The 22096-nt window shown below is 43.4% G+C and overlaps 1 protein-coding gene across 9 annotated transcripts in view; it reads right to left on the bottom strand.

The window, feature by feature from the left end:
- Positions 1 to 22096, bottom strand: part of AKAP13 (A-kinase anchoring protein 13) — a 201302-nt gene that overhangs the window by 56700 nt on the left and 122506 nt on the right. For 7 of the 9 annotated variants that reach the window (XM_042039768.1, XM_042039771.1, XM_042039770.1 and 4 more), the window contains 2 exons: positions 5860 to 5941; positions 2114 to 2250 (listed from right to left, as the gene is read on the bottom strand). In XM_042039768.1, the coding sequence (XP_041895702.1) occupies positions 2114 to 2250; positions 5860 to 5941 (219 nt within the window). Of the gene's footprint in view, positions 1 to 2113; positions 2251 to 5859; positions 5942 to 15798; positions 16552 to 22096 lie in introns of those variants that run through there. The other 2 variants (XM_042039776.1, XM_042039773.1) reach the window with 1 other exon arrangement.

The following is a 22096-nucleotide window of genomic DNA, read 5'->3' on the forward strand; positions in this document are numbered from 1 at the left end:
AGAAAGGGGAAACAAGAAAGGAACTAATAATAACAATAATCACCGTGACATTGAAAGGTTTGAGATCCTCTTTTTGTTCATAAACGTATTCTGTCTCTTCCCGATTTGCTATGGAAACTGTACTACTTCATAGGTTTATAAATAATCAACTATAGCCAAGACAGGCATTTTAAAATATTTTTCAGAAAAAAGATTACAGCCTAGACTTATTCTGGTGGTCATTAAAAATATCTATAATTTGCACTTCTACCACCTGGACTCAATACCCTAAAATCAAAAAAGATTTAATTTAGGAACAAGCTCACAACACTAAACTAGTGTTTCTGGTCCTTTAGAAATAACTTTAACTGTAGAAAAAATACTCAGATAAATCCTGAGAGAGGAGACATGGAATCAAATTGGTCAGGAAAACGAAGACCAATAAAGCAACTGAGGCTGAGATTAGCTTTGAATAACTTCTTAAACTCAACTCAGGAACCTTTTGAAGCCATTTGTAGACAAAGTCTGCAACCCACTCCATAATGAGAACAATGCAAAGGCTACTAAATCAAGAAATTCCCTTTCTACAAAGAAAAAAATTCCTGCCTCTGCCCTCTCTCCACAGGCAACTGAAGATCTGCTTTCCCCATCACCTCCTCCCTTCCCTATGGCATCCCTGCTACACTGCACTACCTATTCATCTTTCTTTCTCATATTTGAAGAAGGAAACTTTCCAGATAAGAAACGGTAAAAGCTAAAATTCTGTATAATTTAAAATTTGCTGCGTTCCCACTGCACTGTTCTCCCACATCTTCCCATACAAGCATTAAATCAGGCTCAAACAGCAGCTGGCTGTCGCAATCCGTGTCACTCTACACAAGGAAACTGAAGACAGTCTGCTCTGCCAAACAGCCTTGTACTCTGACAACCCAGGATCCCAGATCCTTTTGACAGCACGATGGGAAAGGGTGAGGCTGGTGAGCTCTGTGCCCTACCACATGCATTAAGGATGACTTTACTGTTCATTTATAGCACATGAGATCACTTAGCCTGGGCTTTGGTGTTTCCCATCCTGCTGGAAAATATTCCCCCCCATCTGATTTGATTTCAGCAAACAGAATTCTGTGTCATTTGATACATTTCTCAGAAAGCCAGTGTGAAAGCTACTCCAAGAGTTAAGGTTTTCAGAGTAGAAGCTGTGCCTGCTCAAATCTGTGAGCTGCAGCTGAACCAAATGTGATTTCATGGATACCAAAGTGATGGCTGCTCTAAAGAAGGGTCACATCCCTTTTGATTCTACATCACTACATTCTTTCTGGATGCTTTTTCACCATCTGCTTATGCCAAGAAGAATACAAATTACCAGCAAGACGATTCTTCAAGAGCAAAAACCTAATGACCCCCTGGAATAAATTCAGGCTGCTCTGACGTAGATGCAAAAGACTGATGCCAAAGGGAGGCCAACTCTGTCTCTCAGGTCTCTCCCACTCCTCCTCCTCCTCAGCAACACAAAGGGCATAGGGATGACTAAGGTTAGCAATGACTTCTGTTGTTGATTTTAAGCAAATTTGAAAACACTTTCATTCTACTTGCACACAAACAGGCATTAGAGCTATGTCGCCTAGGCAACAAAACTATTCCCTGGAATTGGCCTGAAGTATTCAGAGTGAGTGCTTCCTTCCTATGACACTGAATTTACAGAAAAACACTGGTTCCTCTGAGAATTACAGTACATAAATCTGAAGGTGTCGGCGCAGAGGTCACAGTTTGCTGGAGAAAAGCCCTTTGTTACATGAGTTAAAGATGGATTTTGTATCGTCTGCGCAATCCCTAATGACCTTGCAAGAAAATCCACCTTTTCAACTGTTCCTCTGGTGCCTGATTTACTTTTGGACAGACAAAATTACTTTCATGTTTTTACCATAGGGGGCTGCACAGCTTTTGAAATTCTGCTGCAAGTAAATACATCCCTCATGTTGCTGCATCCAAGGAGGAGACCGGATCCTTCCCATCTATTCCGTTCCAAGAAAATCGCTTCCATGTTTCCAACTCATCAGTGAAACCAAGATGATCTACGTCTGCACATGTGTTTATCAGGGGCTTTTTTAACCATATCCCAACCAGGCTTTCTTACCTTCCCAAAGACAAGGTCTTCCATCCCATCACCAGACAAAGGGAAGAGGTCGGACTCACTCCCAGACTCTCTTTTAAGACCACCCTGTGATGAGGCACAGATGCCACTCAGCCCATCATCCAAGAAGTTCTCACACTCTGCAGGAGCAAAGCACAAAAAGAGTCACAACCTGAGGCTTTCTGTAGCATCCACACATCCAACTCGCATTCTCTCAGTGAATTCCACACGGCTTTAGAAATAAAGCTTTATAAATCTGTTCACCTCCAAAAACTGCCTGCAAATTCTCAAGTAATTTATTCCAGAGTTTAAAACTCCTTTTAAAGTGCATCACTGAAGTACACGGTGCAAACTGAAATTCTGCATGAAACAGCTGTAAACACGTGTAGTTTGAGGTGCTGATAAATATATTACATATGAGGTATCACATACACTGCATAATGGGATGCTTCCTATCTATTGCAACAACTGCAACATTAGATTAATATTCAATAAATGTAAAAATGTAACTTGTCAATATTAGCTTTCTTCCTCAAAGAATCGATTCCCTCTAAATGCCAAGGTGCTTTTAGTGCGTATTTGGACAATTATTTAATTTCTTCTTCTACACTTCTTACTGAAAAAGCACTCGTGTGAATTCTATGACAAGCTTTTCTTTTTTTAAGATTCAAAAATAAGGTGATTTTTAAAAAACATTCAGCTTTCATAACTCCTGACATTGAAACATAAACACGTTGCATCTCTTTTCTTCTCAAATGCTTCCAGCTGTTTGTACTGGGTTAATCAAAAGCACAAAACTAGACTGCAGCCCCTGCAAAAGCCCTCTCTTTCCAAAACCTTTAACAGACAAGTATTTGCCTGAGAAATGCCTGCACGTATTTTATTTGTTCATCCTTCAGTCAAAAGTGTTAATGATAATTTTGGCAATAATTGAACACTCGTTTTTCCCAGTTTGAAATGTTTTCTAATTATTAGTATTTAAAAAAAAAAAAAAGAAAGGTGCTATTTTCCAACCTGTTCTAACTAAACAGATCCAAAATGTGCTCAGCTGTCTGGAGAGGAGCCAAGGCAATAAAATACTGGTTCACTCTTAAATTACACCTCACTAACTCCAGCCTTGGTGACATCAAGCTTAAAAATCACTGCAAGGGCAACAGGTTTGGGTAGCTTAAGGTCACCTCTTTGCCCTCCCCATCCTTAATCTGTGCCTGACAGCAGCTATGGAACACCGCAGTCACATCCCAACTGATGGGAGTGACTCCACTTCTGGAGAAAATAACATTACTTTGAAAGTGGTGGGGTTGTCCCCATTTAGGGCAGGGGGAGTTGAAACCAGTCAGAAACCCCATTACCCCATAGAGGAATTTCCACGCTGTGCAGAATTGGAAAAGCACTTATTGGATGCTGCAGCTGCTCCTGTTCCCCTTTCGGTAAACCTGGAAAATCTGAACTGCTTTTCCATCACCGAGGGGGAGACGGGAGGGGAGAGAAGAAGGGGGGGAATAAAGGGAAAGAAGAGACGGAGAGGCTGTGAGGATGCGGGCCAGGTGCCGTTCATCCAGCTGGCAGCCAGCACAGCATGTCCACAGCCCAGACTGAAAAACAAAGGGGCTCCAGCCACGTTCCACTGGAAAATCAGTGGGGACAGCCCAGATGTGCTGAGGGATGGATACCTCACCCTGAGGATAAAGCACGAGAGGCAGCGAAGCCTCCTCGGCAGGAGCCTCCCAGGGGCAGAGGAGATGAAGTGGCAGGGAAGAAGGATAAGGAGCAGGGTGATGGGGAACCCCCCAGACACCTCAGCTCATTTGTCCTGAGAAACTCATTCCCAAACCTTCTCTTCCCTACACTCTTCCTTTATCTTTGGCGGGAGGCATGCATATTTTCCCCATTTTCTCCCTCCCCTTTTCTCAGTTTGCCGGGTTTGTTTTGAACTGCGCAGACATCGCACAAAGCCAGGCTCTGTCTCTCACACCCCGGCAACAGCTCTGTGCACAATGTAAAGGCAAAAAAAAATACAGAGAAAAAAGCCCTAGGAAGAACATTTCCAAGCAATCTCTTCTGTACATTTTCCAGACTCTGGTGTCCTCCAAGCCAGGGCTGAGCCCTCCAATTCCATGCTGATAACCACGTATCTGCTACACTCCTCTGGGCACTTAATTTCAAAAGGCTGCCTTCTAAAATCTGAGGTCTCTGTCCTTACAAGCCATTTCAGCAGATGAAAAATGCCTAATTCCTTATCAAGTAGTGTATTTTTAAGTTAGCCACATTATAACAGCCAGTGGTTTTACTGCTGTTAGGTGCTGCCAGATTTTTCTTGCCCTCTCTACACTGCCCAGCACCACAGAGCAGCAGGAGGATGCCTGTGCAGTAACAATAGTATTTTTAGAAAGGCCAGAACCTGCATAACCTGAGATCCTTCTGCTGCTTCAGTCCATCTGGAGAGCACATTTACTTAAAAACCTGTCTCTTTATGCATGTGTTAAAGACACGTATTACTATAATTATTAATAAAAATTTGTATATATAGCTACCTAATTATGTAATTGATATTATATTCCTATAGTGTAATATTGCATTAGATAATTAATAGGTGTGCAACTGAGAGTGATCCATAAGAATATGTGATTACAGATCTGGCAAGTCAAATGAGTGCACGTAATTTTGCAGACAAATGGGTTGCAGTAGCTCTTGCCTGAAGCATAAAAGGCAAGGGTTTCACAGATACAATTAGTAAGCAAGAGACACAGCAAAACCACAGGTTCTCCTGTAAAAACACACTGGAAACAGTTATTTACTGATCACAACTCTTCTAAACACAGCAATTTTTATTATTTTTTTTAATAAAAAAGCACTTATTTAACTTTGATGTGAGCTAGAACTTCTGTTTAGGATAAACCCGTCAGGTCACTAATTCACACTATCCCTTCTTCACCTACACTCTGAAAGAGTTTAAATTTCACACTGATGCTCAGTCATTTTCTTTGTGAAGTCTCACATAAATTGAAGGAGATTTGGGTGAGACCACTGCTCATAAGGACAGCAGGGCAAGTAGCCTCCTCTCCATGAGCAGCCTAAGCAAAGTCCCTATTCAGGGCCCTGATAAATTACTCTATTTGTTTCGAACATGCATAATCCAGTGAAAGGAAATGCTTTTTTTCTTATCTTGGACACCAACCCTTCTCTGAAGCTTGCCCAGACTGGATTTTCTATCCCAGTGGAAGAGCCAGAAAGCACCAGCCAGCACACAGGGCTGGGAGCTTGGCACGGCCGGTGGGCAGGGTGTGGGAACGATGGCTCTGAACAGCCTTCCTGCTTCCTGAAGCCTGCAATCATGGCAACTTTGGGGTGGGGGGGGGGAAATCCCAAGCCACTGATTTGGGTCTAAATATGGATTTAGGAGTTCAAATTTCTGGCTTTTTTTCTTTTATCATATCCATTTAGCTAGAAGACTACCCCCCGCCCCTGCCTTTTAAGTTTATTTAGATTAAAAAAAGGGGAGGGGGAAATCAAAATACTGAAGCACTTCAAATGCAGAGTTGAGACACTGACACACCACACAGCTCCCTGCTAGTCAAGTGCTGCAGCCATGTGCTAACAATGACTCACAGCACAGTCATTACACGGTTTCTTTAATTTATGTGTTTTCCCCATCCAGGCCAGGATGTCAAAAATAGGGAGAAAAGGAAGGATAGAAAAAGTGAGGAGGATGGCTGCTGGTCTGGAGCTGCCCTCAGCACAAGGCTCACCTGGAGACTCCCGCGTGCGCTTGTGCTCCAGCAGGGAGGGGTCGGGACACGGCTCCAGCGGACACCAGCTCTCACGGTTTATCTGGAAAACACATCACAGCACATCAAAGAGAGGCCACTCTCACCAGCACCCCTGCTAGTCTCTTCTCCGATGTCCCTCTGCATCAACCAGCAGATACAGAGTTATGGCTTAATTTTTTCCCAATAATAAAAATGTCAAAAGTTACATATGATTTTTTTTCTTTTGCATCACTAAACAAACCATTAATATATGGCAAAAACCTTTATTTCTCCGTGGAAAGTTTGATTTGAAGGTGGCTCCCACTCAAGGAAGGATATCAGAGGGAGGATGAGTCAGTGTTTAAGCGACTAATTGAGGACTGGATAACCTTGGCTTCAAGTCCCACCTCCACTTGTAGCGGGACTGCAGGAAAATACTCTTTTGCTTTATGCCTCAGTTCACTACCTACAGAATAGAAATTTCTTACCACCCATATTGCTGTACAGATAATGAGCTCAGAGGCAGCAAAGTGTTCTGATGATGTGGAATCGAGGGCTTGAGAAGTGCCCAGGTCATGGTGAGAACCGGAAGCACTTTGGGCTTGCATTAACTGAAATGATGATGACAGAAATGCCCATTTTAACACTAAGACACATCACATGGTTTATTTCAACATCAGCCCTTATCACCTCACCCTGTCCTTCACCCTTTCCATGACTCGAAGTCTTTCAGCAAGGATGACTGATCTGTTCTCAGACTCCTCCTCCTTCTGCCTGTGCTTTCATCTTCCTCACTCGGGTTGTGTTGTCCAACACTTTGACTCTGAAGTCTGCTGGACTATGCACAACCCTTGGCTCATCCAACATTCACTTCCCATCACTTCTGTCAGCAGCAGGCAGACGCTGGAAGCCCCTTTACTCTCTCTGCCATTTCTTTGAGCCAAATGCCTTTAGTTACTGCCAAATGCATGCAAATCTCACCTGTTCCACACCACAAAACCCAGAAGTTATTTCCCCTCCTGACATGCCTCAACATACAAGATATCACATGTTAAGTTGTAGCTAAAAGAAAGCTACTGCAGTGGATGACTTTGTCTGATTTTATATTTAAAGTATTTCTCCTATCCTCTCTCTCTGGCCTTCCTTTTATTTTCTGAAATAATTTCCTTTCCTCTCCTTCAAACAGCAAATTTTTACTATTCGCTTTTTGCCTCTGACCCGTGTTCAAATCTCCTCCGTGATCCTACTCTATTTTTGCAGTCCTTGCTGGATTCTCATCCCCTCATTGTTCTCCTTTCTCCTATGTTAAGAAATGCACTGGGGGTTTGCCTTATTATTTATTTTTTAAAAATAAATTAAACCCAAGCCTCTCCTACCCTTGACCTGACGTGCTGCTTTGACTAATGACCCACGTCCTTGTTTCCTCTCTCACTGAGATCATGGAATGTGTTACTGCAGTCCTTGGCTGGCTCCTCCCCACTCTGGCTTCGTCCCCTGCCTGTCACCCGAGGGGCTTCTGCCAGCACCTCCACTCACCTCCCGCTCTCCACATCACAGAGGCAATGCTTCACTCCTCCAGACCTGGCAGCTACTTGCTACAGCACATTTTTCTTCCTCAGGTTTTGTCCTCTTCCATACTTGTGTGATGACAAAATGGGGTTGGGAGGGCCTCTGACAGGTCAGCTAGTCCCTGCCTGCTGTGCCAAGTTAGGCTCAATTACCATCTGAGAGGTCCTAACCCAACGTGCCCTCAAAATCCTCCAGTGGAGAGGATGCCATGACCTTCCCCAGCCAGCAGCTCTTGCTGACAGAGACAGGGAAGGAACAGAGAAGTTCTGAGAGAGGGAAAAATGAGCAGGAGTCTCCCAGGAGAGGAGAAGGAGACACTGAGCTCTACCAGAGCCAGGTCAGTGCACATCCCACCTGGAAATCCCTTCCACCTCCATGGAATTTTGCAGGCTATTTTTCTTAGGGATGATGTACACTTTGTAGTACTTACTCCCTGACTCTGCTGATACATCTGCACTACACAGATATTCACCCAGGACCCCATCACACCCATCTGTGTACACACATCTAAGATCCCCGTGTTCCCTGCACCTCTGCTCCACACACACCTGTGTATCCATTTTCTCCCTTTTACATACAGTACCTCTGTATTAAATGAGAGGTGGCAAGGGAAAGAGAAGCAGTCTTCAGTCTGAGAAAGGCTTTGTAAGGAAAACTTCAAAACAGTGTTTTTTTTTCTTTCCAAAGTGAAATAAGGATGTTACATGATGAACATTTTAACTGCTGCATGGACAGTGGGTCACGTTCTGATTCTATCCACAGAAGACACTCCCTGTTCTCAGCAAGTCTGTGTGGTATCTAACCTTAGCATCTAAAATTAACTGCAGAATTTATTCTTTTTTTATTCTTAGAAGAGCTGCAAAGTCATTAAATACCACTTTATGACTGTAAAGTCAGTAAGTATCATGCTATTATTCTTTACAGACAAAGCAGAATAAATTTGCACCACACTTTCCGATATTTTATTAAAGGCAAATCTAGAGGTTGAGGCTGAACACACACAGAAGGACAAATGCAAATGTGCTCAAGTCCACACAAATGAAGGACTGACCCATTTCAGATACAGAATCAAATTCTGCCTCCTTCTGACTGACTTGCACCTCCCTCCTTCCTCTTCAAGAATAGTCGGACCCTTCTTACTTTTAAACAAATCTCCATCAAATTTAAAGGAACTACTCCTGATTTATACTGATATCCACTACTGGAAATCAATAATTAAACATCCCATTCAATAATTAGCAGTTAGAAAACAAAATATGAAGAGGTTCAAGCTGTCTGTTGAATAAGCCATATTAGGCTGAATTAACATTACATATTTTACTTTAATAGAACCAATTGAGTCATTCACTGAAAATACATTATAGACATTGGCATTTTTTCAAAAAAGATTTGAGCATTTTTCCCATTTCCCAGCCAGCTCTCTCTTCAGCCCTGTGGCTTTGCCAAGTACTGAAAACGTCTGCTTTTTTCTATTAAAAAAGTAATGAGAGAGCAACACTGAGGCTTAAGGTGCTGCTTCTGATACACCTGATTATGTACAAAATAAAACATTAGAAACTAAATATTTATCTCTGTAGCCCTAATTCAGGAAAAATAATAATCACCATCAAAACAAAAACAAAGGAAACCACTACTATATACAAGTATTCCCTAGGCCAAAACGAGCCCAGACAGGATTTGAGGGAGGTTTACTGCGTGCTCTCAGAAAACTGGGTGGTCCATAGATACTCAAAACACAAACCCCCCTATCCACAGCCCAACACTGAGTACTGGGATCCCTCCTCTACCCCTGAATTCTGCTTGTGTTTACTCAGGACTAATGACTACAGATACAGACAGTAAGAGCTGGAGAGGAAATTGCCTTTACAAAAGCACCTGAACCAAAGCTGGGGAATGCACCAGTAGGGAGAAAACTGAAATGAGCTTGCCTTGGGATTTTGCAGGCACGTGTGCATTACATGTGAGAAAATTTCTCCCTTTTCCCCCAGTTTCTTGTTTTGCTGAGAGAAGCCCAATGACAGGACCACAGGCTGGTGGCCACGGAAGATGATAAAAGCCCCACACTTTCTTCCTTGCCCACACTGATTATAGCTCATTGATTCCAGGCATCCCAAGTCTTTGCGGTGGGAGCAGAGGATGCAGTGCTGTTCCAGTGGCAGAGGGAGTATGAAACAGCCTCCGGGACTCAAGTTTCAATACACAGCTTTTGAAGAAATGCCAGGAGAGAACCAGCTATTTTTCCATACAGAAGCCTGAATGTGTTTATCTGCAGCTCACACACAGAACGAATAATGGAAGCACATCCCCAGGCACCAAAGACTGAATCCCAGAGGATTTTCTGCTTGCCTGTGAAACACCAGCAGGCTAAATGTTCAAAGAGGCCCTTAGGACACCAGCTAGAGCTGCGAGCAGCAGATGGTTCCATTGCTCTTTCTGGGCACACATGGATATTTCCTGACTCTCAGGGACATCTTCCTGCAGACTCTGAACTTAAACATGATGTGACTTAATGCACAAGAAAAGGATGGCACTGGACAAGCTGTGAGACACCCTGGGCTGAGGCGTCCTCCATCCCACAGAACAGTGAGTGACCCCAGACCCCACTTCCAGGCTCTTCCTTCCTCTCCCCTTGGTCTTGGACAAGGAATTATCTAATCCACTCCAGTGTCATGCCTGCTCATAAAAGCAGGATCAGGACCTCCTTCTCAAAGACACTCCAACAATATCTATGGCAGAGCCGTGTGACGGAGGCTCACGAGGAACAGGCACCTCGGGGGCCAGGGACTACCTCGCACCTATGTACCTCTCCTACATTTCCAGTATGGAAAAGTCCTTTTTCTCTCCCTCTGGTTTTATTTTAACTCTTCTTGCCTTCCATTTCACAATAAAGAGAACACACTGACCTTCCAGGAAATCTTTCGCTATTGCAAAAGTTTGCACTTGTCAGCCTCACTGGTTGTGATATAAATCAACATCTCCAGAGCATAAGGAACCAGATGACTTTAGCTTTCATTTCCTAACAGATCCCTAGAGGTTCATCTTCCCTCCATATTACTTTAACTTTGTCCTAAATTTGCAAGTTTCAATTTTTCTCCTTTTATTTTCCCCAGCTTCCAGACTATGATCTACCTTGCAGCTAAAACCAGATACAACTGCACATAGGAAAATATTGAGGAGAGTAATTGTAGCTTGCTTAGTGTATCATTAAGTACTTGTGCACCACACTGAGTAATATCCATTTCGAATATTCACTGTAGAATAAAAGTAGTAGAAAAAAGTAATACTCTAAATTCAATTATAACTAATTTCTTTCATAAGTAGAAATGATCCAATGATTTTTCTTTAAGTTATATGCATATTGGAATTATTTTCTAGGAACTTCCTGTTCCTGAAAATTTCCTATAGGATTAAAGAAATTTGTACACATAATTGGAATTCAATGTTTATGCTGACCAACTTTGAACTTCACAATTCCATTTACAATGAAATTATCCAGTTGCCTGCAGTTCCTGCACTAGAAACTAAAGCAACAGTTGATTTACCCACTTCACAAAAACCACCTTTCAAGATCCTCTGAAACACTTTGAAAAGCAACATGAAGGATGGGGCATCTGGGGAAGGAATTTCCACTGTTTTTCTTCAACATCTGTTGCTGCAGAAAGACTCCAAACACACAAAACTCACGTCAAGAGCAACAATCACTGCTTTGGTAATCATCTTGCCAGACAATATTAAGAGCAGACATATCAATTTGCTTGCAAATTCCAGATTGATTTTTTTATTTGATTTTTTTTGTAATCTCCCTGTGTATTTTCTAAGCTTTGGGGGAAGATATTAACAGGTGGATGCAGAACACAAGACATTCTCAAATGTATGCCAGAAGGGACAACACTTGCATTTTTGCAGTGATTTCTATGGAGATTTTTCTTCTATCACTGTGAATATGCTACACTGAGTCTTTTACCTTTACAGGACTGGTGACACTGTATCAGGACAACATTTTTTCAAGGAGGTCCAAACTGACCCCACTCACAGCAACAAGCCAGCAGTGCTATGGACAACAGTATTAAAGGATTTCACAAAAAAAAGGCTCCTAGAAGCAGAGGACATGTTACATGACTGAATAAATTAGCTCTTTATGGTGCTAGAGCAACACTAAATTCCTAGAGTGCATTTATCCCCCTGGCAATGTCCCAGCTGGGAAAAAGAAAGTGTGCCCCAAGTACATTTTCCAGCCCTTGGCACTGGGACGTCCTCCACCAGCAAAAGTAAAAGTCAACAGACTTGAATTAAGCTTTAAAAATAACAGCATTGGCTTTGCAAAAAAAAAAAAAAAAAAAAAAAAAATCTCTTAACTAATATGGGAGCAAAATTCCCACAAACATGTATGTGCCTAATGTGAAAACACAACAATTTCATTTAAGTTGCCCTTCCAGTCGTAATTCTACGTGAGACACAAGCAGAAAAAGTCAAAAACTCTCTACGTCATTCTAAAGACACTTCTGTCCTTCGATAACCAGAAGAGCACGAACAGATGCAGGATTAAAGTTCAGAGTCATTTTAGGCCCACAAAGTTTGATGAACACCGCATACCCATCAGCTGGGGACATGCTTCCCGTACAACAACCCCAAAGAAGGAACGAACTTGCTTATGTGTCAATAAAGAAGAAAAAAGCTTCAACATTCAATGGAAGGAAGCCCAGTTCCAGCTAATTTAGGGACTTTTCCATATACTACTTTCAGCTTAGACTGCTGTAAATGGCACTTTGCCTTAGGTGGGCAGGGTTCATTCCGGAGGATCTTTGGTGCTGGAGTAAAGCTACCAGAGCAGCCAGGGAGCAGAACATCTAATTAATAGTGCTGTCCCTTTAATTTCAAAATGCCTTGATTAATTTTTAACACTGTTTTTAATTTCTTGAATAATGTTCTGATCTTCAGCTGGAAACTGAATGGGATCAGTTCATCTGAAAAGCAGAAAAAACAAACCTCACTGCCCCAGCTGTGAAAAAACTTAACAACCTGAGCATTCACATACAGAGGTGAAATGCAGATAAAGGCAGAAACTGTTAGAGAACATTCCCAGCTGCCATTTCTCAGTCTCCCATTCCCAAAGCAAGCCCACCTCTTACTTTGTAACTCTGCAAAGCATTCCCTGTTCATCCCCACTTGAATGCCTGTCTGACTTCACATGTATTTGCAAGGTGCCAGCCAGTGTGGTTTTCATATCCCGTCCCTAGATAGTTTTATTTGTGGTAGCAGGCACAACATAAAAATGAGACAGGGCTGCCAAGGCACACATGGGCACACAGAAACTTCCCATTTTGGGCTTGCAATAACATAGCACACTGACTGCTTTACTCTGCACATAGCTGCTCAGAGCTCAGCAAAATGTTCAGACAAGCAGACATCCCACACACCCCACAACTTCTGCCTCATCTGCTACAATGCAAACCCAGCAGGAACAATGACAGCAGGTTTTTAAGTCATTTCTGCATCATCCAGGCTTCCCTGCGCAGTGGCAAACCCTAAGTTCAGGATCCAAGTTCATCAAGTTTGCACTGCTGCAGCAGCCAGTAAAAGAATCATGGAATCATAGAACGGTTTGGGTTGGAAGGGACCTTGAAGATGATCCCAGTCCAACACCCCTCCCATAGACAGGGACAACTTTCCTGGTTGCTGAAATCACCATCCAACCTGGCCTTGAACACCTCCAGGGATGTGGCATCCCACAGCTTCTCTGTGCCAAGGCCTCACCTCCCTCACAGTAAGGAATTTCTTCCTAGGATGACGTCCTACTGCTGACAGAGGCCGGGACACTGCTGGTAACCTACTGCCTCTTGCTTTTTCATATGTGGAGAGGAGGAAGAAGCTATGCTAAAGCCAAAAATAATTGTGTGCATCAACCCTCAAAATTTCTGAGGTTAATTTTTTTCATAACTTCACAAGCCACTGTTTCAAGCACAATCTAAACATGGAAAATTTGAGCCTCGAGACAGTGGCCCTTCAGATGATACATGCATTGCAAAACAACGGGTAGGAACCAAAAATTCTTTTGTGACTGTATCTAAGAATGGATGCAATCAATGCAAATATAATCCCATCTATAAACATCCAGTACCCAAAACGGCATAAGATCTTCTTTGTTCAACACTTGTTCCCGTTGTCCTTTTTTAGCAGCTGGTTTTCTTTCCTATGTCATGACTGAGTCACCATCCCTGGAGGTGTTTAAAAGATGTGTAGATGTGGCACTGAGGGAACATGGTTTAGAGGTGGATTTGACAGTGCTGGGTTAATGGCTGGCCTTGATGATCTTAAGGGTCTTTTAAACCTAAACAATTCTACGATTTCTGAGTTCCCTATCTTAAAATGAAGCAAAGAACATACTCATCTACCACTCAAAGAAATGACAGCTTGTCTGAGTCAACCTGCAGCCAAATTGAAAGCTGTTTGGTACCTTGCAGGTGTCTCGTTAAAATTTCATCAACTCAAGCACTCTTGATGGATCCAATGTGGGTTTGCTTTTGTTCTAAGGACATGTACTTGCTTTTCAACATTTAAGAAACCCTGTCCTCTTAAATCCCCAAAATATGACCTAGATAAGGTACAGTTTTATTTCAGTATTTTAATGAAAACCAAACCCAAAAGAAACCCCACCCCCAGCTCCCTCATTAAGGGCCTGATCCAACTCCCATTAACGTCAAGAGATGATCTGCCACTGACGCACTCGAGCATTGGCTTGGATCCCTAGATCATCAAAATTTAATTTCATCTACCAGTTATGTTATAGAAACCAGAGAAAACACGAAGAATGACTGAAAATCGAGCTAGAGTTGATCGTAGCTGTAGCTGTCACCAGCAACCCCCTATTTTAAACATCTGCAGGCTGTACAGCCTGTGTTGGGAGCAGCAATGCGTGCACACACGCACACATATATGGACACTGAGTCATTTGCAGGAACAGACAGTATAACCCACAGTTCTGAAACTCAATTAGGAAAATACTAGTTGGAACTAACAAGAGCCACATTTTGTTATAAAATCTAAGCTTTGCTGAACAAAAACTAATTTAAGAAACTGATGACATCAGAAATACTGAAGTTGGATAATTCTGGCAAATTGTATTTCAACCCAGGCATTCAGATACTCTTTATAAAGAAAAAGATTGTGCTTTTTATTGGCAACCAAGATTGTCAGGGGTACCAGGTCTCCTCCCAAGAATTAGCAAGCAGTCATTTCACAGAAGCAGCGTCCACAATACAACATTTTTAATGACTCATACTGTGTCTACAGACTGAATACCATGGGATTCAATCCTCAACCAGCATCAGTAACATGAGAGTTCAGAAATACTCAAAAAAATTCAGCTGGTAGAGAAAACAACTTAGAGCTATTTGTGCCACTAAAACCCAGTGGGTACACTGAAATAAAGGAAAACACTTTCATTCATAAACAAAGCAAGTTAACAGGAGCTAGGTCTATTTTAGTGCAGATAAAGTAAAACAAAAATTAATTGAAAATAAATTTGTTATATATTTTTGTCTTGACTTGGCCACAAGAGCATGAAACAAAAATCATAAAAAAGGAAGCCATATGATCATGTAGAATCCCACTGCTTCAGCTAAGAAGAGAAAAGAGAAAAAGGGAGAGGGAAAAGAAATTCTCTTCCAGGAGTTAAGATCTCTGAGTTGGGCTGTGTTTTGCAGTCCCTCTGGCTTCTCTCCTATTTCCATCTACTCTGCCAGGAAACTGCTGAAGCTCCACAAAGCTGTTACAGAGACAGGACATTCCCAGACTGCCATTGTGCCATTTGGTGGAGCCCTTGCTAATTTTAGATTAGAGGAGGAACACACTAGGACAATTAGCCAAGAGCCACTCCTGATTCTTGCTCCAACCCATCCTCAGACAAAATCACACCCAAACAACAAGACTGACAGCAACCCTTCTAACACAAACAAAAAACAGAGGCAGAGGAGGATCCACCATGCCTTTTTTTGGCAGAATGAATCTTTTTGGGGAACATGTGACTTTCAACCTCAGAAGTGAGCACTGGAAATGGAAACCCATTGCCCCTCACACAGAAAACCCACGTGAGATTTCAAACCAGGGACTATTTAAGGGCAGAGGGCACATAGGATGGCCAGGGAGCTCTCCCAAAGAGTGCATGCCACAAGAGATTATCCAGTTGCAGAGATAATAATATTTGGCATGAAATGGTTTGATAACATTCAAAACCACCTCCATGCTGAAGGGCAAGAGCTCTTCCACCTGTCCCTCCCCTCAGCACTGTCCTGCTGGGGACTTGGGTACAGCAAGGACAGATCAATCCCCTGGAGATAGGGAAGGGAACCCACAAATAAACAAACATCATACCTTCAACAACACAACATCTACAGTCCTGTCCACCTTGGAAATGTCGCACAGGCTGTATCGCCTCTTGTGGCGTTCGTACATTTTGTCCAAGAAGCCGGCGGAGAAGCAGAGCCCACCATGAACCCTGGGCTGACCACGGCCCCAGACCTCTCACATCCGTGCTCAGAGGAGTCCCTGTGTCTCAGCACACCAGCCTGCCCGAGCTTCTTAACAGGAAAATGAAAATCCCAGTGCTGCGCCCGGCTGATAAAGTCTTCTCGGGAACAGATTTGCTTATACAGGCAATGCAGGAACTTATAGCACACAAAAGATATTTGAAGACAGCTTTATACATATAGGATTATTTTTTTTGCGACTGCTAAGAATGGTATCAGCCTTCCTGTTACAGTAATAATAATAAAAAAAATGTTTTCCAGACAACTTTGATATCCAAAAAAGCACCAGAATGAAAATCCTGCCCGAGAAGAGAACAAAAGCCAGATGTGTGCAGCAGGAACACTGACGCTCCGAACGCAAAGGCAGAAGGTAGGCTCCGCCACGACGGGTCTAATTCAGGAAAAAAAAAAAAAAAAAAAAAAAAAAAAAAAAAAAAAAAAAAAAAAACACCAATCTCCGTATCCAACGCAAATAGTGTCACCAAAGTGCTTTGTTTTTCACGCCCTCATGCACTGAAAGAAACAATAAAAAAAGTACTTTCCTCCTTCCGAGTCAGTTCACTGTTCACCAGGGAAGGCGGCTTGGGTTTGCATTAAGTTTAAATTTCTAATGACAGCACTGGGCAAAAGGAAAGAAAATAATGAAATAAAGCCACTCCCTCCTGATTTGGGCTGGGACGTCACTGCTTGCCTTTTTAGTCCTGCACCAGTGTTCTCCCAGCTTTCAAATTTACTTTGCAGTTGTGGGAGCATGATTCAGAGAGAGGGAAAAAAAAAAAAGAGGAGGGAGCAGGGGAAGAAAAAGCAGCAGCTTTTCTCTGCCAGCCTCTTCCACCTCTGCAGGCACTTGGTGTGTTTGCTCAGTCCAAAATGAGACTGAGAGCAAAGGGACATGTTTTTGGAGAGGTAAAAAGACTCTTCCTACTCCCCCAGGCCAGGTGAATGAAAGACAGTTTCAAGGTTAATGCTTTCCTAAAGCAGGAATGGAAACTTACGATTTAATCAATGCATATGGAAAAAAAAAAAAAAAGGAAATCAGTCATTTACTTTATTCTTCGTTTGTTTGCAACACAGAGCAAAGATCTCAGCAACTAGTTGTCCAGAAAATACAATCTTCCCTCTTCTATTCTAGCCTGAAAGGCAGAGCTTTTTTTTCTTGGGGAAAAAAAAAAACAACCCTAAAGTTTTTCGTCTTTCTAAATGCTGGGGCCAGCCCCGAGTCTGTGCTCTCAATAGCTCATTCACATCAGCTGGGCCCTGCATGCTCACTGCCACATGGTTTCCTGTTTTCAAACTGCCCCCTTGCAGCCCCCTCCGCTTTCCACCCCACCCTGACCTCTCCAGGGATGAAATCTTTCCATACTTCCCTGGCTTTAGACATTCTCTCATTCACCGATTCAAAAAAGGGAATGGGGGCGGTTCAAAACAAAAGGAAAAAAAAAAGAGAGAAGAAAAGGGGAAGCGGAGTTTTCAGTGACCGGGAGTTCGTAGCAACCAGAACTTGCTGCTTTGCTAAATGGACAAGCTGAAAATGCAGAGATTTTTAATCCCGTGTTGCAAAGCAGGAAATGCAGAACTGGACATAGCACTTATCAACCCAAGGTTTAATCGCCGATCTCCAAAAGCCACCCTCGGTGGCGCTGGGAGAACTGGCCCGCCTCCTGCTGCTGGGATTTGCTCCACTCCTGGAGCTTAGTTTGGGGGTTGTAGGTCTTTTCACCCAGTCCTGTAGGGTGGTCCCGGTTCCCCGGTTGTATAAGGAGATTTGTAGCCACCAGCTCAAACTCTGGCAAAGGTGACTGAAACCCTGCAGCTTACCAGAACGGATAAAACGCAAATTCTCGGCATTTGAGTCCAAGATGAGTCTTCCAAAGGAAATCTAAACCCATCTGCTGCAAGCAAGCACTCCAGCTTCTCTCTTCCCAGTGCTACCCAGTCTTCTGACTGCCCAAACACATTGCACCACAGCCTGCCTGTGAGTAACACAGGAACTGACCCCCTTCCGTGCCTGTTCATAAAACCGAAAACCGGGAGTTTACAGAACCATCACATGCTATCGTGAGCTCCTGGATGCGACAGCCCCAATCCATACAGTCAGATTACACACAAGCACAGCTACCCTACCCATTTAGCAGACTCAGTAAGCAAGTGAAGGGCATCTTCTCCTGAGACTTGGTGACACAGTGGCCAGCCCTGACACAAAGGTCCGTCTTGGGCATCGCACCTGAGCATGTCCTCAGGCTCTGGAGCAGGCTGGGACTCGCAGTGGATGAGCTGCTCCCAGTAAGGGACACAGGTACACTCTTACCTAGTCAGTGCCAGGGGTCTCCCCACACTTTCCTTAAGCTCCAGTCTCTCCCTCACATCCCAAAGCTTCATCTCCACCAGCTGAACTGAGGAGGATTCCTCTACGAGGCTCTTACAGCTACAGTCCCTGGCTCAAGATCTCAGGCAACGACTCTGTTCTCTCCAAAAACAAGCAGAGCTTCTGCTTTCAGTATTAGGACGCACACAATGTGGTCGTACTTTGGGGACTTTCTGGAGCCACCAGTTTTCTCCACAAGTAATGAATCCCAGCAATCATGTGCCCATCAAGAAGAGGAATCAGAAATGGCTGTGACAGCATTCCAGCCCTTCAAACACTACCATAAAAGGCAGGGATTTCCTCAAATCTAAATTTACAAGGCAGGAACCCATAAACAAAGTATGTGAATTTAGTTCAGGTGTAGGAATTTGCAACAGTCACAGTGCTTTAATGATGTTCTAATGTTCGATTATGGAGCACCCTTCTTTTTCAACTGATACAGCAGATAGGTTTGTTTTCAAATCAATTTAATTACAGCTGCTGGTATACCAAGGCTGGATTTATCCAAACAACAACTGCGCAGCTCTACTCAGACACTCCATTTAAAGCACTTTACCTTTGATCCACAGAATTCCTCTGGCAACCACAAAGAAAAGTCCAGCTGCAGGGCTCAAGCAATGCCTACCATGCAGAGTATACTGCCAGGTGAGCATCACTAACTGTGACAGTGCATCTTCCACAGAGATGCAAGATGGGTCCAGCTTGTAGCTGCATCAACACCCAGTCTTTCGTGGCTCACGTTACCTCACCCTTCTTGCAAGTAAGGGGAAATGAGAAACATCTCCAGTCACAGCAGATGGAAGACACGCTGGGAAATGTGCAGCTTTCACAGCAGGAGGCCAGTTTTCCTCAGCTATGCACAAGCATTCTGGGATAGCCAAAAGCCACAAGCAACCCACTGTGTGCTTTCATGGGGCAGCCGGGAACAGAAAGCTCAGGTGGAAGGTGCACACAGGTGGAGAGAGAGCCAGTCAGGGAAGCTACGCCACACTGGGTGACTCTGGGCACAGGACTTGTCCCAGGACTTGGGGGATATCCCAGGATTTGGTGCATGTCCTGTGAATCAAGATGATGATCTGCCTTACTCCGTAATTATGTGTCTTGATCTAGTAAAGGTTGTCCATTGAACTCCTTGACTCCCCTACACCTTCAGCCACAGAGGGAAAGAATCAACACAAATCTAGAAAAAATAACCCCTTCTCTCCATTCTATTTTCTTTTTAAATTTAAGCCTCCAAATCCCTAATTCGTTCCAACAGTTTTTAATGTGGTTATGTTCCTGCCTCACAGCCAACATCAGGAGGCCAGTGACAACTACAGACACCCAAAGTCCATCTCATCTTCATTTCCAGACTTCACTGTTGAAGGTGGGGAAAAACATAATACAAACAAATAGAAGATAACGTGTCAGACAAACTCTCCCTTGGGAGACCATCACTCTCTTCCCACATTAGGTGGGGCTTTTGCTGCATTTCAGGCTAGAAATCTTGCCTTGCACACAGCCTGCCATCCACACAGGCACGCTGGGCAGACACAGAACACAACTCAGCCCGAACGAAGCAGAACAAAGGTTTCCAGTCTCTTTTGTCCAGCTATTTAAGGCAGTCCTTGAATGCTATACAAGTGTTTAGACAGTATATAATATTTATGCTCTGAAACACAATGTAACAGACAATCAGACGATAAAGATTAGATTAAATTAAAGAAACCCTACTCTAACAAGTAAATAATTCTCTCTTTTTTTTGGCGACTTGCTCAAAATGGAGCGGAGACGCGAGCAGCAGCCCCAGCCACCGGCTGCTGATGCGACAGTTCTGGGCTCCTTATTGAAAACATCTGGAAGCTCTGAGCCGCTTTGTGCAGACAGGAGTTTGAAACTGTCCAATCATTTCATATCCAAACCCAAGTCCAGCACTGAGGATTTCAAGGGAAGGAAAAGAGGGGGAAGAAAAAAAAAAAAACGAGGCACTTGATCGCACCATATGATCTGTAACTCATCCAGATAAAACTCCTCCTCCTCCTCCTCCACCCGCTAACAGACCTCTTAATGACAAGGAAATCATGGTTATCCTGAAACAGACTGAACTATTGTTATCTGTTTCGAATTACTTTTGCCATATCGTTATGAAACCCTGCAATGATGCAATCTGCAGAAATACTCAGGCGTATTAACTTTTTTAACCGCGGCTCTGATAGGAACTAATGGAGCAGTTGATGAAAGGAAAAAATTCTCCCTGTTTTAAAAAAGACAAAACCCACTTTTGGGCACTAAAACGAGGTGATAATAAATTCATCAGACAGTTAAGAGAGAAGAATTACAATTTAAATTGCTCTTTTCTTAAAAGAAAGCAGCTTTTTGGGAAGGCTTTTTAAAATTTTACATTTCTGGCACTTGCAAGGATAGACAAAACAAAACGTTTTTTTCCTAAAACTAAATAAGGCAAAGGAAATCTGCACTCTAATGCTGCAAAGCCTGTAAGAGGAGCACGTCCAGTCTGGAAGGGAGAGCACATCCATCGTGTCTGCAGGGAGGGAGGTCAGCACCCACATGAGACCAGACCGAGACGGACGCTCAAACGTGGATTTTGAAGCAGACCAGGCCCCTGCTGACCATAGAGAGCACTCACACCCCAGACCTTGATCAAGAGCTCTGGACGTTAGGTAAGGCATTTCTCATGTTTGCAAGAGCACCGCAACACTGAGAGGAGTTTTGGCTGATGCAGTCCCACCGTGCCTGTCTGCATCCCTGTGGGGTGGTGGCACTTCGGTCAAAGCTGCATTCCTCTGGCCATGGCATGACCCACCAGAGTCACACCAAGCTACAAGTGGCTCCAAAAGGCTGATTGTGATTTTGAATTTCCCTACAAAGTAGGGCATGGAAAGAAAGAGAGGGACATGGACAGTCCCCCACAACCAGACATCACAGGGATCCCATCTGCGGCAAATCCGTGCTACTCTAAGGGGGAAGGTCAGTGATGCAGCAACAAACCTTCACAATCCTGGTCCTAAAACACCTTTATATTCATCAGCTTGATTTAATCCTTGGGCAAATCATCCACAGTACCAACACAAGTTTTATTCTCCAGCCTGGGACTCTCCCAAAACTTCCTTATTCAAATCATATATTCACGCAAAGGTCTGGAGAAAGGCATTTCTTCATAGAGCAACACTTTGGGACAACACGACTCAGCTAATTTAACATCCAGACAATCCACTGTCCAGCTGCAGCCTGTGTTAGAGCTCAAAGACAGAACTGTCTAACAAAGAGCTAAAGAGCCGTGGGGGAATGAGGAGGGCTTGGAAAGCTGTCAGACATACGGATACACGGAGCGTGTGTTCTGAGAAAATACAAAAACACCTTGAGAGACCTTCAGCCACTTCCTGACCTTCCCTTTTTCTAATATTTCTCAGAGACCCAGTGTACATTTTTCAGGAATTTCTATTGTCCAAATAACCTTCAGAAAAATGCCAAAGCTTTGGTCAGCCACAGAGCATGCCCAAACATCCTTCCAGAGGAAGTCAACTGCCCATCTCACTGCTCCCAAATGGCTACAGGAGAAACACAACCCACACAAGAGATTAGCAACCCCTCAGCTGACTCTACATCACTTCGCAAGATCTGCTTCTTCTTTTACCAAAAATAACTGCAGTTGGGATGTCTAGCTGGCTGAAGTGCTGTGGGATCTTGGACCATGCCACAGATATTTATTTAGCATGTTATGGGAGTTGAGAGAAATACTTCTGCTGTCAAACACTGGACATGTTTCTTTGCTCTGTGA

Source organism: Corvus kubaryi, unplaced genomic scaffold (assembly GCF_017639235.1).
Source record: "Corvus kubaryi isolate FWS band 111438036 unplaced genomic scaffold, C.kubaryi_AGA036_p1.0 37394, whole genome shotgun sequence".
Taxonomy (NCBI): domain Eukaryota; kingdom Metazoa; phylum Chordata; class Aves; order Passeriformes; family Corvidae; genus Corvus; species Corvus kubaryi.